The sequence below is a fragment of the Copadichromis virginalis genome, linkage group LG1, assembly GCF_057382275.1.
Source record: "Copadichromis virginalis isolate Kocher_CV1m ecotype Utaka linkage group LG1, C_Virginalis_male_GT1.1, whole genome shotgun sequence".
Taxonomy (NCBI): Eukaryota; Metazoa; Chordata; class Actinopteri; order Cichliformes; family Cichlidae; genus Copadichromis; species Copadichromis virginalis.
This window is the reverse complement of record NC_140618.1, coordinates 27,097,236-27,121,063: the sequence shown is the minus strand read 5'-3', so window position 1 is coordinate 27,121,063 and position 23,828 is coordinate 27,097,236. Positions and strand designations below refer to the sequence as shown.

Genomic DNA, 23,828 nt, shown 5'->3' with positions numbered 1-23,828 from the left:
CGTCCCGCGGCGTTCCTGAGGAACGCGAAAGGAGACCTTCGGCGTTCTTATGGTACGCGGCGGGTTATGGCTGGGATCCAGTGCAATGACGCTTCCGCGGTAATAGACGTTCCAGCCCTGTATTCCAGCCCTAAACCTAACCTTATCCCTAGCCCTGACCATAACCTTATTCCTGACCTTAACCAGGACTTTAATGATGTTAAATAGCGTGTTTCTAAGCGATTTGAAGAAAAAGAGCGAACATGTGTAGATTCAGTCCAGACGGTTCTCATATTTCCTCTTTTTTCCGAGGTCGTCATTTAGGAACGTGGTGGGTAGCCGAAAACATAATATGGTGACGATTTGTCACCTAGCGTAAAATGTTACGCTTTGGGAGTGAGAACGAGTTGTTTGAGGAACTATTGTGAGCTAATGTTTAATGTTACACTGTTGTTCTTAAAATATTCCAATCTATGAGTGTACCTGGTGTTATTATTTTTTAATAAATGAGTAGGATGTTTAATCAGAGCCACTGACTTTTGTGGAAGCCTGCACTCAATGACTGCTCTTCAGGCTTCAAATCAAACCAATTTGAACAATTACAGTTGCAATTCTTTTATGAAGTATTCTAACATTTGTAATTTGAGTATAGTAAAAGTATTTGCAACTTTTTTTTTTTTAAAGTTTCAGCCCTTAATAGCAGTAGTACAGTAATATTGCAGTTAAGACATTTGAAGAAAGTGCTGCTTCCTTTTGATAACTGGCAATGCCATCCTTGGAGCTATGCACATTTGCTAGTGTTGCTGTTCAAGAGTTGACACATAAAAAGAGAAGTTGGCATTCAACTTAAACGTATACCGTGTCCTACCTGTAGGCTGTACAACATTCAATCTTGTAAACTGGTATTTTTCAAGAATGTAAGAATCCCCATCAGGAAGAGAGCAATTTAATACACTCAGTGCATGGAGCTTAGAGAATAATGTCCCTCATTCTATAGCTTGAACTGTATGTGGGCAATACCCTTTTTCTTTGTAAGCCATACACATAAATTGGATATAGCAGGATTTAGACTACTTCAAATTCTTACAACTATTCCACCCTTCATTGTCCAGGGTTCGATTTAATAGGGTGGAGTAGAGCAGATCTGAAAGTTGCTGTATTCGACTTATGTGGATGAAAACATTGCTTGGCCTCAAGGGTGAATGCTCAGTTGACTTAAACACTGCACTTTTACTGCAACAGCGTCTTCAATTCACTGAATTCTTTTGAAGTAGAGCTGCAGTTCCAGATTGAACAAAGAACTTTTGACTAGATGGAGAACCAAAGACAGAGGCATACAGGAGACAGGCAGAAAATGTCTCTGTTGTGTAAGAATGGCTGTGGGGTTGTACACAAACTGTCTCTCACTGTTCTGACAGTGCAGCAGAAGTTTATATTTTTGTCAGTTTCTGCCTCGGTGGATTCCAGAGGAAATTATTCTTGTTTATGGGTAACTTAATTTTTAATTATAATGTTTGGTTATAAAGAGGTTACCATAATTAAGGTTACCATGATTAAAAACGAAACAAATAAGAAGCGATTGTTAAAAAAAGGAGTGACCAGTTGAAAAACCAACCTGATCTCAGAGAAATGAGCTGCACTGAAACAACTTTCCTCTCTTTCTGTATATGCCCCCTTAGGGAGGAAAGATGAAGTCCAACACTTGAGAGATAAAATATGTTCTTACAGCATATATGAAGAGCTCAGGCGAAAAAGAAAACTTTGTTTGTTGCTTGAATGTCAAACATTAGTGTGTTAGATAGTCAAAGAAACTGCTTTTTAAACAGCTGAAATGTTTGTTCAGCCAGGTTACAATTATCAGTATTGCAACTTGTTTCATCAGAAAAGCTGACCTCTCTGGCATCTCGATCTTATTTCAGCATCTTAGAACAGAGGTAATTCCAACTGTGCAGTAATGGGAGAGAATTGTTTTGTTAATGCATTCACTGTGTTCTCTGAACGACCTGCAGCAATCTGCCTTCTAGTTCCTGCACTCCAAATTCATAAAATCTGCTTATTAGAATTCTGCCACAAGTCCAGCTGAATTCCTTGAAGCCATTAGTGGTTGCTGAAAATGGTTTGGGCTGGCCTCAGCATCAATTGTAATGACAAGGACAGGGTGCCAAGGAGAATCAATGCTTCTCTGTGGCTCAAGAATTAAACTGTAACAGCAAGACTGCTCCCGCTGAATGCCGGACTCCCGTCTTTTTCAACCACTTAATTGATCAAGGTTTTATTTATCTTGTCACAAGATGTTAACCTAATTTGTTTTCCCATTTGCTCACAAAGCACCTTCATTGAACAGCCATGTTAACAATCCAGATGTATTTCTTTCTCAGCTTTGAACACAGTTACGAGATTGTGCTTTTACATATAGATGTTACACTTTTAAACTTTTATAAGTAATTATCATATCAAACATCATTTTAGTGTTATTATTTCCCACTATACATACGCATAGGGAGATTTTCTTTGTAGACTATTATTCTGTTTGTGTGTGAATAGCTAAAATGATTCCCTCTCCCTTTCTTCTTTATGAACAAAGCAGTGGTGCATCATGCACTCGTTTTCTTTTTTACTCTCAACTATGCAAAAATGTAATTGGGTGATATCTTTTACTGCAATGCCTCCTGCATGCATTTCCATTACATTTCTGTCATAAAATACCCTCCTCACTGTTGTCAACTTAAATGGAATGTCAATACTTTGTGTGTGCAATAGGGAGCGTGGAAATGAGCTTAACACTGGGACCCATAAACATAAAGTTTAATGCCACCACCCATGAAAGGGCCAATCACAACATAGCTTTGCAAATCAAAGAATAATAATCACATAATTTCTTGCCTAGCCTTCTCAATAGCTTAATATAAATAACTTAGTAGCACCCTATGGTGTGCTTTCATTTCCTATCATCACCAATTTCCTTCTATCTTGGCCCCAAACGCTTTGCCTCTTTACCCTCCAAAGCCTGTTGTATATTCGTTTTCCAAGCTCTTTTTTCATTTATTATATGGACAAAAAAGACCAAAGTATAGAATAAAATCAGATTATCTTGTACAAAGAAGAGACTAAATTGTTGAATAACAGAGAGCACTTCTCAGCTGATGTCAGTCCAATGTCCAGAGGGGAATTCCCCACACAGGGACACTTTATAGGCTCATTTGCATTACTAGAGCTCCAACTGTAAGTCAGCAGGCTGCTAAGAAGGAGACTTCCATGCCAGCACAGGGTGATTATAGCTATAATATATTAACCAATAGCGAACAATTTTAAAGACAAGTCAGATGATAATGTGATTGATAAGCCTTTCCCGTAAGTCAACCGACTGTAGACCAATCTACACATTTTTTCTTCCACTGCCAGCTTTGTAGGTGTCCCCCTATCCATCTCATGAAAGAGATTTTTTAATTAAAATTTCACATCAAATCTTCCTAAAAACAAATTGTTTTGATATTTTGATATGATTAGTTAATAAATAAACAAGTAAATTGCTAATTTAATAAAAAATGATTGAAGAAATGCTTGAATAAGTCATATGCAAACTGTAATGCATTATGTGTCATACCATCTTCATAAGTCTTGCAAGATAAACACACAAGATAAACATCATGTAGTTCTCTTAGTGGTAGACACACACATGCACAGAACTTGTTGAGAAATTAATGTTTTCTCGTAATGTCAAGGAAGAGTGCATACAGTGGAATCTCCAAGGTAATTAAACAGAATTAAAGGTCTGCTGTGACTGGAAAAGCTTGGCAGGAATAGACTAATGGTAAAGTTAATTAAGGTGTGTTTTATCCCCCTAATGAAACTCATCTTCTCAGCTCACGGTATAGAGGAAAGTTCAAAAGAATAGCTTTACAAGTCCAGAGAGACTTTTAGCAGTATGTTGTTATTTTTACCTGTACATGTCGGTCATTAAAGAGCATTTTCACTGGGTTTACCAATGTAAAAACACTACCTTGTAATTGATTAACCCCCACCAGTTCGTCTGTGTGTTTTCAATTAGCTGTTCCAGAAAAAACACTAGACCTTTTTATCTTACATCTTGAAATTTTTAACTTAAGAGCTTCTATAAAATCTTGGTTTTATTTTGCAGATACCTTAAAAATATATAGATCCTACCTCCAAAAGAGCAAAACCTAGATCTCAAAGTGTATGTGCACTGCTTCCAAACTAATATGTTACCAGTATCAGAGTGCCAAAAACCAAAGTTCCTTGAGACTAACGCCATAAGCATGTCAATCCCCATAGATTCCCTTGATAAGAGACGAGACATGTTTAGATACTGGTACATGAAAAATTATTTCAGTATTCATATCAAGATTCAGTCTTCATAACAACTGTATGAGAGGTGAATATTTTAAATAGTAACCCATTTAAGTTTTATTAAGGCTACTAAGGGATGCTAACAACTTGATATTTAAGGCCACAAGTACTTGGACCCGCAGGCTATCTGCTGTGCATCACGTGAAAAGAGTCTCTGAACTGGACCCCTAAACCATGTTTGTGATATTGGTTGGTTTTCAAGATTCTTTTTATTGCAGCATCAAATAAACAGTGTGGCCAACTCAGTGGTGTTGTTCTGAAATTCCATGTCATTAATCAGCAGGTACCTTTGTTTGTATGACACACCCATAAACGAACATGCTGGTGCTTGTAATTCACCTTTTTTATTAAAATACGTTCCCTCCCAGTTCCCAAAGACAGGAAAAAAAGATGTGGAAGACCAAATTTTTGAGTCTTGATGTAGTGTGAAAGTACTCCTTCTATCCATCAAGGATCAGAAGTGATACTTTGTTGTAGCACCACCACTAAACTGTAGCATTAGCAGTATAAAGAATAAAATATAAATGCAAGAGTAGAGTCGTTACTAATAGATCTGATCTTTTACTATTTTCTGTTCAGGTATTGGGAAGTCTATTGAAACCTAATGTTACTGCCAGCACTTAATCAATCTAAATAACCTGCTTTATTCATGCACCTTATTTTTGTTGTCAGTGTTGACAGAATCACATACTGCAACCAAGAGTTTACCACAATCACTCTGACTATATCGAGTGAAAAATGATCAATTACAGTGTTGCCAACTCTCACTTCCCCTCTCTCTGTCACTTATCACGCTGGTGATAAATGGCTAGGTACTAATAAATAATCTCACATTCTGGGCGGTTTATGGAGAAGGACAGCCATTAATTAGAGTGACAGACAAGCGGAATATATTACAAAGATGCATAATGAAATCGGGGTTCTAAGTATTGCTTTACCCTATTCACCCATTTCCATTTCTTTCTCAAATAATTGGAAGAATTTGCTGGGGAACATTTGTGAGGAAAAGTTTGTTTTTATTGGTCTAGTAAAAGCAACACCAACACAAGTCTGCACAGTTCCAGTTTATTTAAACTTTTAAGAGATTTATACTGTTAAAAGTTTTAAAGGAACTAAAATTACCGTTAGCCACTCACAAATACTAGTTAACTGCTTACTCAAGGATACAGTGTTTCTGGTAAAATACTTCACTAAGGAGTAAATCTGTTGTGTAAATTGATAGCACATTTTGAAAATTTCATAAAGATGACACATCTAAGCAATGTGGACTAGGTTGCTGTCCCAGCTGGTAAACTATAAATGGAGTTGGTATATAGACTACGGCCCCAAAGTAACAATAAAATGACAGATTAGAAATCTGTATAACTATTTTAAATATATATTTAAAACATATTAAATATAATTTAATGAATATTTGTAATTATTTAACTTCTTGTGAAACTCCCCAAATTTTTTGGACTTAAAGAGGCCATTTGTTTCACAAATGGTTCACCAAGATGGTCTGCCATCTTTACTTACTATTAAAATAATTGTTGATGAATTTTTTTGTTATTACGGGCTATAGAGCAAGATATAGGTACGGTTTTTTGGTTGATACTCCCTAATTTCTCCCTAATATTAAAGGTGATTTGATGTGTTTTTGTAGTATGGTGATTATATATAGGGGTTCACTAAAACAATTTGAGGTTGCACACATTCTTCCTGTACAGAAAATTAGATATTGCTAACATAGTCAAAGAGCATGTTTCTCTTTTTTATGCTATAATAGTTTTAAATTGGGGGGGGGGCAAACAAGCAATTAGTTCTTACAAGTATTTAAAGACATAAAATTTGGGGGCAGCTGGGGGGAGGGCAAGGCTCTACAGCACAGGGGCAGTTACCACCCTTGACCCCCTATACATATTACTATATAAGAGTATTTATCTATGAAAAGAAAAAAATGTAAAAATAAAAGTGAAGTAAAATTAAGATAAAATTAACACAATAAGCAGTCATGATAAAAGCATGTAATATATGGATATAACCCTTAAAAGAAGATAACGTGGTTTCTACCCAACTATGTATACAGTCCATTACATTCTGTAAGTAGCTGTATGACTATAAAAAAAACCCTCGTTCGTTAATATTCAGAATATGTTTCCAGTTTATGTGTGTGCGGCTGCAGTTTACTTGTTTATGACATTTGATTATGATTATTTGTGTGAGTCAAGGCAGTTTTATGCCAAGAACAGCATGCAGCCTGATGGGCTCACTGGCATGTTTCCATTCAGCACAGATGAGCATAGCTCCTAAAAAGTCTCCACCTGTGTTGCATAGCTAAATAAAGCTGTGAGAAGTTAATACATTGGTAGACAAGCTATAAACAGATACCTCTGAATAAGTGCATGTGAGTTAACAGAGACAGACAACTGTCTTAAGTCAGCAAGCTCAGCTAACAATGTGGCCTTTGCTGATAAGAAGCACAAGTTGGATGCTGTGGTTCTGCTACCCAGATAACCCATTTCCTCCTTTCTCTCTGCTTCTGCTCTGTGTTGTTGGTCATCTGGAAGTCAGTTAAAGACAGTGATTTATGCCTGGAACTTCATGCGGCATAGCCTCATTACACACAGCCATTTTGAGAATCAGCAGATAATTACAGTATACATCATAGAGCTCATGGGGCCCAGCAGATTCAGACCATTCCACTAGCCTGTCATTTAGGGGAGAAGGCCTAAGGAAAAACAGGATTCTAACCTCATTTGCTCTTCATTTTATAGAAACTTCTGTTTAAATATGTTATGTATATAAAATTTACTTTTTTTTTTCTTTAATTGCTCTACTATAGATACTCAGTAACATTTCTGTACCTCCATGATGGTGACTGTTTTTTTGTGTTGTCCATTTGACTGTCCCATTCTTCACTCAAAATCAACTGATTCACTTTTAGATGCTGAAGCTTACTCTCACACTTCCAAATTCTAGTTTTTGCAACTCTGTGTTTTACTAATGCTATAGCTATGACAGCATTCAACACAAATATCAAAGGTAAACTTCACCGTGAAAGTATAATGTTTTGAAACTAGACTTTTCTGACAGTTCTTCAGAATCATAACCCAGGTTGCTCCAGAAGATAATTTAGTCAAGTGATCTGAACTGAAGTGAACTTAAATGAACTGAATTAATGACATTCAGATTTGGTGCTCACCTCGAAATTGATGGCAGGTTGAAGCGCACATATTCTAGAATTTGTAACTTCATTGCAAAAGCATACAGATCATATCTGCTGTTGTTACTACAGCTGTGCTTTTAATCAGGAATAGATTTTTTTGGCCAAACACTTAGAAACAACAGTTAAGAACAACATCCTGATTTCCATGTTTATTACATGTATGACTCTTGGCAGACATGCATGTAACCTGAACACGACTGGCTGGTGGAGACAGAAAACAGTGAGGCTTAGTTTGTTCAGTCAAATAAAGGTGGTAAAGAGTTAATTTGAACAGTAAATTCAGTTTAAACAGTGATTAGTAAAAACATATTGTGTTTTTTACTCTGTTTAGTTACCTTATATTGGGTTTCGTGGACTCAACTACTTGTATAAATAACAACCAATCTAAAATGACACAGTGAGCAGTTCTAACCTTTTTTTTTCAATCTTCCATGAAGGGAACATTAACTCGTGCCCGAACTGAACTGAACCCTGAATATCTGGACCTTCGTCCTCGAGCTGAGCTGAACCCTGAATATTGGACCCCTTGCACCCCTTTAGTGAGTACTGATGGTCCCATTTCTACTAATCGCTCACTGTAGATTCACTTCATATAGTTTGTTATTTTTTAACAACTCTAATCATTTTGTGTTCCATTTTCACATCAGGTATCCATGAAGTAGCATATGAAAGCCTGTTATGGTGATGATTTTCTCATTCATGTTTCCATCCTTGTTCAGCCATGTTTCTCTGTGAGACACTGCAGTGAAATAGATTGCAGTTTCTTCATATTTCCTCCTTCTTCTCTATATAATGTTTAAATATGTTTTGCCTCCGAGTAACAGTGACATATTGTACTTACAACATCATTAAATATGGGGCCTAATGTGATGCTAATATTCATGCCATTTTTACTTGAGTAATAAGTATTTGTCTCATTACCTCCATGCTTGGAAAACACAGTGCTTGATAGTCATCTGGGGGTTGGAGGAGGTTGGCTTGTGTTGCTTTGCTTGCACAGTTGTGAATCTTAATGATGTCAGTTTTTCTTACTGTTATCAACCACACTATATCAACATGGAACAGGGGGTTTTGTAAACTTGGACTCCAACCATATTCTGCCTCCATTGCAATCTGCAGTGCTAAGTTTATTTATTTTTGTCCTGTTTTAACGCAGGAATAATTTGCTGCCTGTAAATTACTTACTCATCAGTGTATATTACACACAGCAGTAGTTAGAGGTTAATTTTCTGACCATTTATACAGCATATACCACCTTTGTGTAAAACTACTGTGAATGATTTGATGTTTTTCTTGAAGTTACTTAACGGGAGCCATCGATTAATTGTCTCATGTGCTGTAAGGGCAATGTGGACTAATATGTTTTGCCTTTTAAATTCGAAAGTAGATATATTACATTTAATTTCTTTAATTATTTATTTAACAGCAATATTGTTCACAATAGTTGTACTCCTTTTCTCAGCATTAAATATTTATTGCAAGTTGCTCACCCTTGGGGCTCACCATCAGCAAATGGGAAAAGATAACAAGGTGTTGGTATAAACACAATGAGGTCTCTCTTACCTAAACTCCCCTGGGTGGGAATCAAGTCCTGTGGTACACCATCGTGTTGCACTGATTGTACTTCTAGTAGCCAGAGTCAGCACAGACAACAGTTGGAATATTTCATTATCATGGAGCTTGAACCCTCGGGTCATTGTAAAAGCCAGTTTTAAAAATCATTCCTACGTGGACAGTTGATGTAGTGTGAGAGAAAGAGCACACTGTACACACCATAGGAGCTGAAATTAAATTAAACAAATGTCTTTGAGCATAAGAATTCCTTTCACTTCTCATCCCTTCATTTATAACTGCGCTATGTTTAACTTACAGCATTACTGGCCTCAGAGAGAAAGTAGGTGATCAAAATTCCTGAATAAAGTTCCATTCATCATCATAATGTGTATTAATGAACTACGAATGCTGCATATATGTAAATATCTCAGTCAGTATTTTGGAGCAAGCAAAACTCAAAAATTTGAACCAATACATTAAACCTACTAGATAAATAGAAACTCTTTTTTTCAGTTTGAAAAAAGATTCTAATGATTACGGATCCAGCAGTAACACGGCTTCCTTTCAAACAAAAGGATTCGTCATTGTGGATCTCTTGTTAGACAATAATTCATGTTGCATTCCAATAACAAGTGGTACTTTTCTTTTTCGTTAGAGACAGGTTTCTTTTATCATCCTGAGACATATTCACTAGCATTCACAAGCATTTCACTACATATCGTACTGTGTATGACTGTGTACGTGACAAATAAAATTTGAATTTGAATTTGATATTCCCCAAACATATAAATGGCTGAGGGACCAATAATATGATAAATGGGGCAGTCCATGTTCTGTGTCTCGCTAAAGTTTATAAACTCAATATTTGGACTTTAGCCTGATTTAATGAACAGTATTTCTCAGACATCTCTCCCAAGCTGTATTCAGTCGGAGATCTATCTTTCTTTGTTGTAGCACTATGCTGTTTGCTTATTGGGCCTCACCGGACTAAAAAAAAATCTCAAAGACTACTTGCATGCGCATATACACAAATGCATGTGCAAACACACACTATCACCACTGAGGAGGCCCCTTTCTTCCAGCCCAAGAGGGAATGATGACTCTCATTATCGCCTCAAAGCAAGAAGGCCACAGTGCCCCTACTCAGCAGCCCTATTAAGTTACCAGACAGCTTTATTGTATTGGTGTTCGATAATTTCCTTTCCTCTGTCATTCGGAGTGCATAGGGGAGTTGTTGCATGGGGAGAAAGGGGTTGGGAATGTGGCAAGAACTAACGTGAAATGGCACAGCTGGCTGAAAATATTCCCTTCTCTGGTTGGTAAGTGCTTGGGCTGATTGTTTATTGTTTAAGAGTCCTTGGCCACACATGTGCATTCATTAATGGTTTAATTGTATTCAGAAATCATGTCTATAGAAATGGAGTATTGCAGTTATCATGTAAACTAGTCACAACACACATACATCCTCCAGAGTCATTTTAACAGCTGAATGAATCCATTAGCTAATTGGAAAAGTATCCTCGTAGACTGCTTTTGTCACAACGATTTATTGGGAATTTTGTCACTCCGTGGTCCTTGAAATCATAAAGATCAATGCATTTACTGCCATGTGATTATATCCATTGTAAAGTATTGGGGTAGGGGGAATCTAAAACAACCAGGATGCAGGCCACATGTCCCTGTAAGGATAAAACTATTAGATAAAGGATAAAATTACCAGAATACATTTAAAAATCAGTTATTTTTCCATTGTAAATTGCAAGACAGATGCCCTATGTAGTAAGTAACTGATGTTTCATGGGACTTTGTTTTTTGTTTATGACATCAGATTACTCTTATCTTGTTTCTGATAAGATTGTCTTTAATTACTGTAGTGGCATACTGGAAATTAAGTTTAACATCTTTAATTAAGTCTCTGAAAGTACAGGACTGAACAGTAGGTGTAAGAATTTGATGAAACTAGTCTGAGGTAACTTGAGACAAACCACCTACATATTACAGCTGAGAGAGGAAGCCTGTGCCATGGAGCTCCCGGCACACAGTTTTTGTACTGATGTTAATTCCAAAGGAGGTTTGGGTCTCCGCAGTTGCTGAATCATCAAAGTGTCAGCAAAAGTGTACCTTTGTAACCCCTCTTTATAACTGCTGTAGTCCCTGAACAGTTCAACTTTGCAAAAACACCACATAGAGTTGAGCATGGTGGTGTGATTTGTTTACAAATCTTTGTAAAGATGCTGCAAAGCTAGATGCTTTATTTTATACATCTGTCTGGAAGAGACTGTGTGGCCACTTATAGTACACCTGGATTAGAGGATGAAACATAATCTAACAATGGAGAGAATGTATCGTTAAAACTATGGTGCAGGATGTTCGGAATGCAAGTCCAGCTGCTAAGCTTAGATTAGTGATGTATTACGTACAATTTGATTTAATCAATCTGAAAGTGTCTTGACTGAAAATATTGATAAGACTAGAAAGGAAAGTAGACCTTCAGACTAATTTTTGTACTCATAAATTTAGGCAGCTTACTCTTACTCCATATAGCAGATAAAACAGCATGTGTGTGTTTTAACATGCTTGAAGTAATCATTGATTTTTGGAAAATTGTGACAAATCAGCGACTTTCAGGATTCATACAAGATTCCAGTTATGCATGCTTCCTCTTCTAAAGCGACATTAGGCATACTGTCAGGGACAATCTCTGTAGGTGTTTCTTTGGAAGCTGAAATGAACCAATGTCAGATAGAGTTATAACGTATACCTGTGTATAGGGCAACAGTTTTATTCTGTGAAATGTGCTTTATTGTCTGAAATGTACTTATTGATCAAGCTGGAAAATCACATTAGGAAAATGCTATAGATTCATACATCTATTAATGATTACAGTGTTTAGACCATGATGAACTGCTTTAAGCAGAGATGAGGAAGAGTGTTTGGCCAGCTATACAATTGCAAAGAGCATTGTAAAACACAACTACACAGCAGTAAATAATGAATTAATCTTTCTGATGATGATTAACTCCTTTAGTCAGTTTTTAGATTGTGAGATCTCATGTTTTTTGTTGTTTTGTCTTTGGCAAGTATTCTGTCCAAAGTCAAACAATATCACTGAAAAATTAGTCAGTTTTGAATTAAAATGTGTGGCCTAATACACGGGTTTGGCACCTGTTTAATAACATAAGAACTCTTTATCTTATTAAACAGCTTCTCATGACATGTAACTATTTGCTCCTAGTTTTTGTAGTGTGGTACCCTTTTTATGGGCACTTTATGGACAGATTTTTAAAATACATTTGGGCTTTTCAAATTTTTATTTGGGTCCTATTTACATGTATTTTCTTTTTTCTAGGTAGTTTTCATCTTTCACAGTAACTCCTGCTACTTAGAGATATTAATGAATTAATCAAGGTTTTTTTAAAGTCTAATATAAAAAGAACTCCAAAAGAAACTTACTTAACTACTCAATAGTCCTCTTTAAGCTCTTACTATAATCTATGCTTTGCATCCCAATAACAAAATACCACAAAAAAAAAACTGTTCTATATTTTTACAAACCATGTTGACAGAAAAATAAATAAATAAATATAAACTTTAATGTGAGATTCAACAGTAATCCTGAGAGAGGTGCAGTTGTCACTGTGAGTGTTTGCCTGAGACTATGTCTCAATCAGGTATAGCAGAGAAATGCTCCACAGACTGTAAAGTGGAAAGATGTGATGAAGACCAGATAGTGGAGGATATGCCTGGGGTAATTTTACTTTATATGAAACCAGCTCTGTGCTATCCTAAAATTTCAAATGATATTGCCTATATACAGTACATTATTATGCTTTAGTCAGCCTTTCCACTTCTTGAGCACTGATGTCAATTCATGATGGAAAAAACTCCCAAGGTAGATAAAATCATTGAAATTATGCTGCAAATTTCTGCCTTAGGAAGAATGAATTTGTTTACATTTAGGAATTACCAAAAAATACAAGTTGTTTAGATGTATTCCACTCTTTATGAGACAAAAAACATATATGGTTTATCCCTTTTTTTGTCCGATCCGATATCATTTTTATCTTTTCTAATATTAATGTTGAAGTTGTGCAACACATACTGAGCAATCAATGAAATTTTAACTACTTGTTTAAAATCACAAGGCAGTAGGAAAGTCTGGCATAATGGAAATAGCCTTGATTAAACTGCAGTGGCTTAGTATGACACGCTACTTACTCTTCTTACCATTTGACTTTATGTGAAGGTCAGTTTGGCCATTAGCTAGATCAGCCTAACACTGTCTGCCCCACCTCTCCACTCCAATTCTTCTCATCTACTCTCTCCTCTCTTCTCCTCCCCTCTCCACAGTCTGAAGAGAGATGTGATGGGGCTAAATTTATCTTCACAGAAACCAAAGCTAAGATGTTAAAAGAGAACTCCTGCCAGCTTGGTAACTGACTGCTGATCGTGATCAGCTTCACCTTTGCGAGGCGCCTGTCAAAATAACATGCACCCTTTTCTCTTTTACCCTTCTCTCCATCCTTCTTTCTTTTTTATCCTCTTTCTCAACTCAATCCTCCAATCCCCTGTTTTATTAACAACAGAGCTGGTGGCTAGTGATAACTGGTCACTCCTCAAGGCGCTGAAAGGCAAGGACACTCTATTATCCTAGCTAGATGGATGGGTTGAAATATTGCCTGCAAGTGGTAGAGCCTGCCAAATCATCCAGTCTTAAAACCCCTTTGTCTCTGACAAGGAGGAACATTAGTGAGAGAGCCAGGTTCATAGATAAAGATACACTTCTCTGTATTCGACATGGAGAGAATAAAACCGATGAGGAAGTGCACGTGTGTTGAAAGGTCAAGAAATTCAAAATATGCATAATGGCTCTGTTTTCTCCCTGTTTCTGCAAAACGTCAAGTGCAGGTTTTCATAGTTTGTCTTGAGGTAAAGAATAGTCGCTTAGATTCCTTAGTTTTTGTACTTATTTCAATATGAATCATGAACCAATTACCAACCACTTAACAAAAAACAGGACCAATAATGGGGACTCGAGAAGATGCAAAAATGTCTAGGTCAAATTTTGTGTTGCAGGTGGACAGAGGTAGCAGTGGCCCCAGATGCCATAGATATTTATGTATGCCATGCATATACAGTATGTACTGTACTGTACTGTACACATGGCATATAGACATACCAGTGGACGCCATGCTACATAACTATAGCCTCAGACATAACACAGACACATAAACATAGAAGATGCAGAATAACCACATTCATACTTTTTGCCATTAAAAGCCACACAATTTTCTTGCTTTGTTTCAGACTGCAGTTAGTTGGTAAAAATGTTTTAACTTGATATTTGGGGTGAGCATCACAAAATTATTGTTCGTGAAAGTCAGTAATTGTGAATGTTGTACACTTACAAAAACAGCAGCACAGCAGCAGCACCTTATACAAAGTAGTGCCACAGTCTTGTATTTGTGTGCTTCTTAGGGTTACATACGGTTTTCTGTTATTTTTTCATGTAGTATTTTTGTATGCAATATCATTTTGCCCCTATTTTTATTACAGTAAGTAATTGAATCAAGAACATTGTGCTACACGTCAGTCAGCAGTCAAACAATCATGCACAAGAACAATATATGAAAATATTATTTATAATGAAAATATAGTAAGAAAATTTGACCTGAACATTCACTGGTACTGAAAATCCACTTTAAAAAGACCATCTAACATCTTTCAAAGAAATGTAGAGCTGTGAAGTTTATCACTGCTCCGAGGTCTTCTTTTTGCATGGCACGCTCATCGTCCATGCTTTTTAATTGAATTAAGGAGCACTCAGGGAGGTTTCTCTGTTATTGTTGTCTTGTAGGTGTACAAGGTTATTAAAGAGGGAAGCATGTTAAGTCATTTGTTATCCCTGGCATACTAACAAACATGTTGGCTTTGGGCAAGGTCTACAGGTTGCATGAGCAGTTCAGATTGATACTCCTGCCACAGCCACACCTAGATACCATGTTATCCCAAGAGGATGCTTAGGATGAGACGAATATGGGGGGGTATTGAAGGAAAAGCACTAGAGAAGGAAGTGGGTACTATACAGTATTTTTTTTTCTCAATTCAGATATAAGAAATCTCAAAATGTCAATAGTAAAAGTGATCCAGCTTTGTTGCTACCCACTATTACATATATGCTTAGTAAAATAACGACTAAAGCGACTAACAACATATAGAATATATAGAACAAAGTCATTTACCCCATTGTCCCAATTATTCTAGATTCAGATCTACGCTTACTTCTTCTTCTTTTTTTTTAACTCAAGCATTAGTTCTTGACACATATAACCCCATGGGTTTTTCATCAGCAAAGGCTTGATTTTACTAATTGGTACCAAAGCTGTTAATTGGAGCTGTGGAAACAAGAAATGTAAAATCAGAGGACACTCTCATGGGAAATATGTGTGTTCAACCTCATTTTCCACCTTTACTCATTTTTTTTTTTTAATTATCTAACTGCAGAGAGGACATCATGTTGTTGTCATAACAAAATACACAGTTAAAAAAATACGCTGTTCAAAACAAACATACTGCATGCAGCACTGCATTTGTTTACAGTAAATATAAAGACAATATATAAAGAGGCCATGACAGCATATTCTTATAATTATGCTACAGGAAGATTTATGACGATGCAGACTGTAATTTCATTCAGTAGAATGCACTATTTTCTCACTCATCGGGCCTATATCAGTGCCCTTCTCTCTTCTTCATACACGGTTCATTCACTTATATATATTTAACCTACTAAGCTATTAAGTGTTGGGGGGGGGTTGTCAAGCTTTTGCATTTATTGCTTGCTGATTAAAGTCATGTTAACAGTTCTGGTCTGTCTGTGAATGCAGTTATGCTTTTTTGTTTTGTTTTGTTTTTGGTTTTTTTGCAATAACAAAAAAAACTATGTTACTGTGGATTGGATATTACACTGATACTATCTTGGAGGTTGGTATTAAAAGTGATCTTATCTTGACTGCATTGAACTGCTTTATTCCTAGTTCATAGTAATTAATTGCTGTCATGTGTTCAGTTATACAGTTGTTCTTACTGTGGTGTTTGTGAACTGCACTTTTAAGAGAGCTCTTAACAGTTATGCCTTTTACCTTAGATGTTTTCTTAATGAACTGGTTTCTGAGCCAGTAATTATGCTGTTAAGTGCTTCTGCTATTGAAATTTGATTTATTTCTATCTATGAGGGCCATAGATAGATAGATAGATAGATAGATAGATAGATAGATAGATAGATAGATAGATAGATAGATAGATAGTTTCAACAGCTGTGATTGCTTAATCTCCTCCAGCCACATTACATCCTCTCAAGGGCCAGTCATCCCTTGAAATGCTCAAATGATTTTCTGTTGTCAGTCACATTAGCAGCTTCAAACTCCTTGTCACTCAACAACAGCCACGTGCTGTGCACCTTGGGAAATACAATACATGCAATTTATCATGGGAAATCATCATCAAAAAACTTTGAAATTGTAAGAAGATTCCTTCTCTCTACCACAGCAATTCTTATTAATCTTTTGTTTTTAGTTCACTCAAACCCAATCTGTTAGAACGCTGACAACGAAGAAACATTTTTTATTCATTTACTGCTCTGAATTTGTTCAGAGAAACACAGTTAAACTCACCCAACATCACCATAGCAGCTGGTTATTCACTATTCATTGAATACTGTTTGCCAAAAAGAAGAATTTAATTTTCTGATAATTTCTTTTTTGTCTACATCTAAAGGGAGAAGTTAGATGTTCTGCTACCATTAATCCTTCTGACAGCAACACAAAAGATAACTGACTGATTGTTACAGTATGTTAAGGTTCATCCATTTCTACAGCATTATATAGTTAGATGAGATCACTAAAATTCAGCCTCAGAGGCAGAGCATATCGTGGCAGCTTTTGATGTTTTGCCCAGTACTGTGAACACATGCAGTCCAAATCTAGATACTAACAAAAAAAAATCTTAGTATGTACAACATACCCACAGTGCAGTTGACTTGTTGGAATATATCCAGGGTGTGCTGGAGGAGTTTCAGATGTCTGACCTATAAAACTGTTCCATGACCATTTTTGAGGTTATGAGACACTGGAACATAAATTGTTGCACTTTCAAAATAAGTTAGCAGAAAAAGCACATTCACTTCTTGGTGCTTATCTAGTGCTTAGTAGTTTTGTTTGTCTGATATTTTCATCTTAATGCTTTTTCACTGTGTTGGAGCAGATGCAGTACAGTATGATGGAGTTAATGCCTTATTTATCCAGAAAAGTAATTAAGCTATCAAAGTTCTCAGATGCTATAAAAAACCATCTGAATTAAAAATAATGTTATCCCAAAATTCTCTATATATATCATGCTATATATGTATATTTATATGTAGCAACAATCATGCTAAGAAGTAAGTTTTAAAACCCAAGCCACACAAGATGTATACATTACTACAGTAACTGGTGAAAGGTATGCTACGAACAACCTTACTGATAATAGAATTTAGCAGAAATTCTGCAGTAACAATTATTAGCTATAACGGGTATCATCTGATTTGTTAAGAGTTCAATTTATTCAGCTGGATAATGAGTCACAAAAATGATGGTGATTCATCGCCAGTTCACAGAATTGCTATTTAAAGAATTTTTAATTTTAACACAAAAAAGCCAAAAAAAAAGCCCCCCAAAAAAAGAAAAGCTGATGAACCTCAAGAAATCTCTTACCACTGAGCTTGTCAACAAAGGTTTCTCCATCAAATACTAAGTCATATTTTGCTTGTGGATTAAATACTTGCTTCTAAAATTCAGCAGCAGATAAACAAATAATAATAATAGATAATACTTTAATGATTATTTTTTTCCTATCAACATCAACAAATATACTAATGCATTCAAGTGTTGTCGTGTCTGTACACTGTTAAAAAAAAACATCCTAAAACAACGGTAATATTCCAGCAGCTGGGGCGCCAAAATACGACCGTGAAATAACAGAAAATAACTCCCCATAAAAATACGGTTATTTCCAGTAATGAAAATAGAGTTTGTTGCGCTAATTTGACATGGGATTCTGCCTTTTCCAAGTGCTTTTAGACATTAAATTAGGAACATTTTTACGTGATCAAACAATGAAATTACCTATAAACAAGGTCACTGAATGTGGAAATATGAATCATAATACGTAAATGTACAGAAATATACAGTTAACAGTTGGTTTAAATAACAATTGATTGCATGCCCTGGGACAGACTGACAGAGGCGAGGCTGCCATATCGCACCCTTTGGCTATCACTAGTAGGCGGTAGGTGAAGAGTCTTGACCACGGACACAACGACGGAGAGTGTCCGAGCCGGGGCGCGAACCGGCAATCTTCTAATCACAAGGCGAACTGCCAACTCTTGAGCCACGATGGCCCTAACTAGCAATGATAATAATACTTATGTGATGTAACACAAGCTTATAGGGATCATGTTATATACTTTTCCATAGCATTACATTTGAATTCAACAGTTCAATCTTTCAAATAACGGACAGATATTTGTGAAATCATGATACATTTGTGAATGTATTTTAACAATCTAAATATGCATATGTACAGACAGATACATTTAATAATCATGACAATTATGTTGTATTACATTACAGTGATTTAACGTTAATTTACATTCAAAATGTGAAGTCAAAGTCTATTTACGTAACTTTAATGATATTCTAGAAGAACAGAACATTACTGTAAAATTCACAGTAAAATACCTTCATATTAGGGTTTTTTCCTACGGTCACAGCCATACCCGCGACCTTGTTGTTGTTAGTTCACATTCATTGGCCGATGCTTAGCGTCATGTTATTTATATTAATTGCAATTCCTACCTCTACATTTCTTTTTCAAAATATATAATTAGCACAGCGTGTCCGTGCAACGTTTTACATTGTGGCATGCAGAGAAATCTTAACAAAGAAGCTCACAGAGAGAGATTGAGCTTGTTATTTAACCCCAAGCTGGTAGGGGGAGCTCTTTATTAAAACACTTGCCGGTGCTACAATGTGCCTCAAGGTTCAACAACAGCACAACAGAAGTCACTCATGGTACAGCACTCTCTCTACAAAACAACAACTGTCAGTGACGCTGCACCACGGCGTAAACACAACATTCAAGATAACAGTTAAAAGTAACGTAACCATAAACAATAAAACAAGAACATCTAAACAGCAGCACATGTCCCAACGCATGATGGGAGACATTTCTGGATGTATTTTTACAATCTAAATATGCATATGTAGAACAAAATATATTTAACAAACAAGTAAATTTTGTTTTATTACATTTACAGTGATGTTATGTTATTTTACATTTGACGTGTCAGATCACAGTCTACTTATGTGAATGTAATGATATTCTAGAAAAACAGTACACAACTGTAAAATACACAGTAAAATAATTTGACATTACTATTTTTTGGAACAGTGTACATGAAAACTGATAAAACAGTTCAACACATATGTGTCCCTTTGAAATCTTCTATAGAAACAATCACTTTTACTTTCAATTTTTATGAGTACACACGATTTCAAATCAAGTGCAAAACTATTTTCAGCATAAAGTCAGTGGGAGATTGGCTTTAATTTCGGCAAGCTAGGTGGGAAACTACCTGCCTTTAAAAATCAAACACAACAGAATGTTTTGATCTTTGTCTTGAACTACAGGGTTACAAAACACAATTTTTAGAATAAAAAAATTGAAAAATGAAAAAAAAAAAATTTCAACATATTTGAAGACTGCTGTCAAATTTTAGCGGTGTTGCCTCACAGCAAGAAGGTCCTGGGTTCAATTCTGACTGGGGCTTTTCTCTATGGAGTTTGCATTTTCTCCCTGTGTCTGGGTGGGTTACCCATGCAGTCAGGGTGGTTAAGTTAACTGGTGGCTCCAAAAGGTACATACCAGTAGTTGTGAATGTGAGCGTGAAGCCCTGTGACAGACTGGCGATATGTTAAGCATGTACTGTGCCTCTCACCCTATCCTAATAAGGATTGGCAGAAGAAAACAAATGGATGGATATATTTCCAAGCATTTAAAAAAAAAAAAAAAAAAAAAGTGGTTCATTGACCCACGTTCAGGCTTTTATTTTTTGCACACTGAACTCTGTGGAAATGTTTAAACAAGCTTATCTCTAGAACTATTAAAGATAATGCATGAAATTTTTTACTGATCTTTTTACCATTAAAATTAATCAGCATTTGTACTTTTGGAATGGAGATTAAACCATGTTTGACTAGTTAAAATATGAAAAAAGGGGCAGCACTCCTGCAAAGTTTCATATTTGACCACACACAAATTAAAAGCTTCAAACTGCACAAGGCAGATAGTCACAATTTTGGAATAGTATGTAGTTGAATCTCACAATACTACAAAATCAAGCATGCTTTAAATTCTCACATAAAAGAAGAAAATGGCATTTTCATTCAATTTTCATGCAGCATACAGCAAGCTGTACCAAAAAGTACAAAAATCTTAAATTGTCTAATCAAAATGAAGTGCAATTATTCAGTTTCCCGAAGTTTCACTAATTACAACTCAGAAAAGTTAAATAAGTGCATATTTTTCATTTTCGAGACCCGTGTCGCTCCATTTTAGAGAGCTGCTGAATTACTTTTTCCTGAGCAGAGCATCTTGTTGTCAGGTTAGAAGGGACAGCAAAAAATGTGGAGTACTTGTGGAATTAAGAAAAAAGTAGGTTTTTTACTAACACTGTAGAAATCATACTTACCACATTATTGCTCTAACTGCATATTACAAAGATGATACTTCTCCAACTTTAGAATAAATACAGATTAAACACTCAACACAAAACTGATGCAACAGCAAAAACTTGACTAAAATATTCGTTCAATCAATTCATTTAGATCATGATTAAAATTACAATCATTTCCCTGAACAAAATACAACTAAAACTGATTCTTCACGCTTGCATTGACAAGGTCATGGCATGCACAGATATAAAGTCGCTTGTTTTGCTGTTGATTTGCAACTCAGAAGTTATAAAAAAGGCACAGTTTCTAACTTAGGCAAGGGTATGTTTGTTGCTATAAAAAGATGTTTATGCTTCTCTCCTTTTAAAGAAAAGCATTCAGTCACGTCAGGGACACATCTACAAATTCACAATAAACCTCTCACAAACACACCCACAAATGTCAGTGATGCTCATTGAGCCGAGGCTAATTAGACCTGCCAAACAAAATCAGCTGACAATCTGAACAGATTTCATTGATGAATATTAGATGTATTCATCTAATAGTACAAAGGATTAAGTTAAGGTGAGGTGGGGGGGGGGGGGGGGGGGGGTAATAAATTAATGGTTGCATATATATATTTATAAATATTGAAATAAAATGAATTAAATCTCTTGTGGTCAGCCTCTATAGACCTAGTGGTCTTTGAAGGCATCATTAGCTGGTTTTATCAGAACATTGACCCTAAAACTAGTACCTGAGGGGCCTGACTGTAGTGGTGCAGACATGAGCATATGAGTCTTGGATGGATGAAATAAGACTTTGAAGTGGATTTTCTATTTGAAGGATTATACATCAGGGATTTTGATTCATACCCATTCTGTGTCCATGAGGCTGTGTGCTTGTGTGGGTGGAAAGAGTTAGCATTCACAATATGATTAATCTATTTATTTCTTCCTCAACTAAAACAATACAATTTAGATAATACGCAGAGAACTTGGCAGATGGTTCATTTGAATGGGTTAATGAAAAAAAAGAAAACAAATGAACAACTACAAAAACAAAAATCATCAATGGAAATATTGTTCTAGTGAGAGAATTTCAGAGATTGAATCCTTTCAGGTTTCTTGTCCATAATAGTCGCAATCTTTTAAGCAGATAAGACTTCATGTCTTGTGATAGCAAAGTTGACTGAAATGCTGAGAAAGGTACATTTGTGATATGGTTTTAAAAGCACTAAAACCACTGTTTCACTTCCGTTGATTTTCTTTTGTTTTGATTATGCCTTAAATTGGAAGCATAAATAGCTTACAATAAAGATGATTATTTTAGTTTAGATGAAAATCTCATAACATAGTCATTTCTATTTCATATGGATTTTCCTAATCCTAGTGTAAGTTGCCATGACCTAGTTTAATATTGAAATTTACTGAATACCTTTTACTTGTTAATCCTTGAATATAATATAAGCACCCTTTCAGCCTCAGTGACCTATTTTAAGCAAAATTTGTTTTGTTTTGAAAAAAAAAACCTCTCTAAGCCATGCCATCAAGAATATGAAGCATGTTAGAGAATCCACCACAATTTTAAAGTTTCATTACAAAACCTAAATTGCAACGTGAAGAAGCACTTACACCCCCAATGTCAGGAAGAATTACAGTGTATATGGATGAAGAGTATCCCCCGTGCTTGAGGGAGATAGGTTTTCTATGCTGTAGCGGCAACACCTTAATTTCTCTGAATAATTTCCATAACAATGGGGTCTTTGTATAGTAGCACATTGTTTTCCTTTGCTCAAATAGTGGAGGGGTTATTGTTTCCAATATGTTAATGCTGTTATTTCCTAAAGGAATACTGTCTTTGAAGTAATCTCTTTGAGTGCGTTTGGTTCAAGTACCATTCTCCCGGGAGGAGGTTGAACTTTTAAAATGTAATTTTCCTCTTACCACCCTTGAACAGTCTTAGTATGGCAGTTCTAACCTTGAGCCGTCAAAACAGATAAAGCCTTGCAGATTGTATTCTGATTAGATTATCTACTTAATCTAAACACATGCATGTGGAACTCCGAGCAGCAGGAAATGCTTCTAGCAAGTTAAAGTAAATGCAATAATAACTGGATGCTAGTAGCTGTTGCCTTATTTTTGATGATACAAGCAAATATTAATTGACCACAGTTCTGCCCGCTAGCAATATATTTTAGGCACTTTTTGGTCCAGTAAGTATTTGGTTGGGGATTTGAAGTAAGTCTTCAAATCCCTGGCCAGTCGAACCCCCCATGTTCAGTAGTGTCCAAGTAACTCCAGCATTATCAGTCTACAAGTAAGCATCAAATGTTATGTTAATTCACATAATGAGTGAGTGTCTCTGTGTCTTTGTAACAGCAAAACTTGATTAGATTTTACCTGGTTATGGGATTCTTCTGAAGGTTTGTATTTGGGATTTGTCAGAATGAAATGGCCGGTGTAGTTTAAATTACTGTGTTTAACACAACTTTTTTATAAAAAAAATTGAACAATTAAAAAAATAGGTTCAACTGGACGCAACATTTTCAGTGGGAGAAACGTTTCGTCACTCATCCAAGTGACTTCTTCAGTTTCCACTGACTGCAGGTTTCCCTAATCTTATAAACACTGAAAACGCTACATCTAGATGAACAGAATCGACTTTTGGAGATTTACTTACCTGGATGATTGAGAATGCATCAAGACATGATCAAGATTTCTTTTCCTTAAAGTAAAGTCATTGATTTCTCAAATAAAATAAGAACCAGCTTTGGGTTTCAGAGATTACTTCTTCACTTTTGTTGTCTTGTTGAAAAAGTCTTCTGTGAGCTCCAGGAGACAATTCATGCTTTTTATCTTTGATTAAGGTTTTTTGCTGTATAATTTCGGTACTTGCTGCTGATCTGCACCACTCAGCCATAAAAAGTTCACTAAAATCAGTGGTTTAATCTTAGACATAGCAGCTAT

The 23,828-nt window shown here is 35.9% G+C and overlaps 1 protein-coding gene across 4 annotated transcripts in view; it reads left to right on the top strand.

The window, feature by feature from the left end:
- pcdh9 (protocadherin 9) overlaps window positions 1-23,828 on the top strand; it is a 200,820-nt gene that overhangs the window by 47,801 nt on the left and 129,191 nt on the right. For 2 of the 4 annotated variants that reach the window (XM_085456809.1, XM_085456793.1), the window contains exon 3: window positions 7,993-8,094. The exons of the other annotated variants lie outside the window; for them this stretch is intronic. In XM_085456809.1, coding sequence (XP_085312935.1) covers window positions 7,993-8,094 — 102 coding nt within the window. The remainder of the gene's footprint in view (window positions 1-7,992; window positions 8,095-23,828) is intronic. 4 annotated transcript variants of the gene reach the window in all.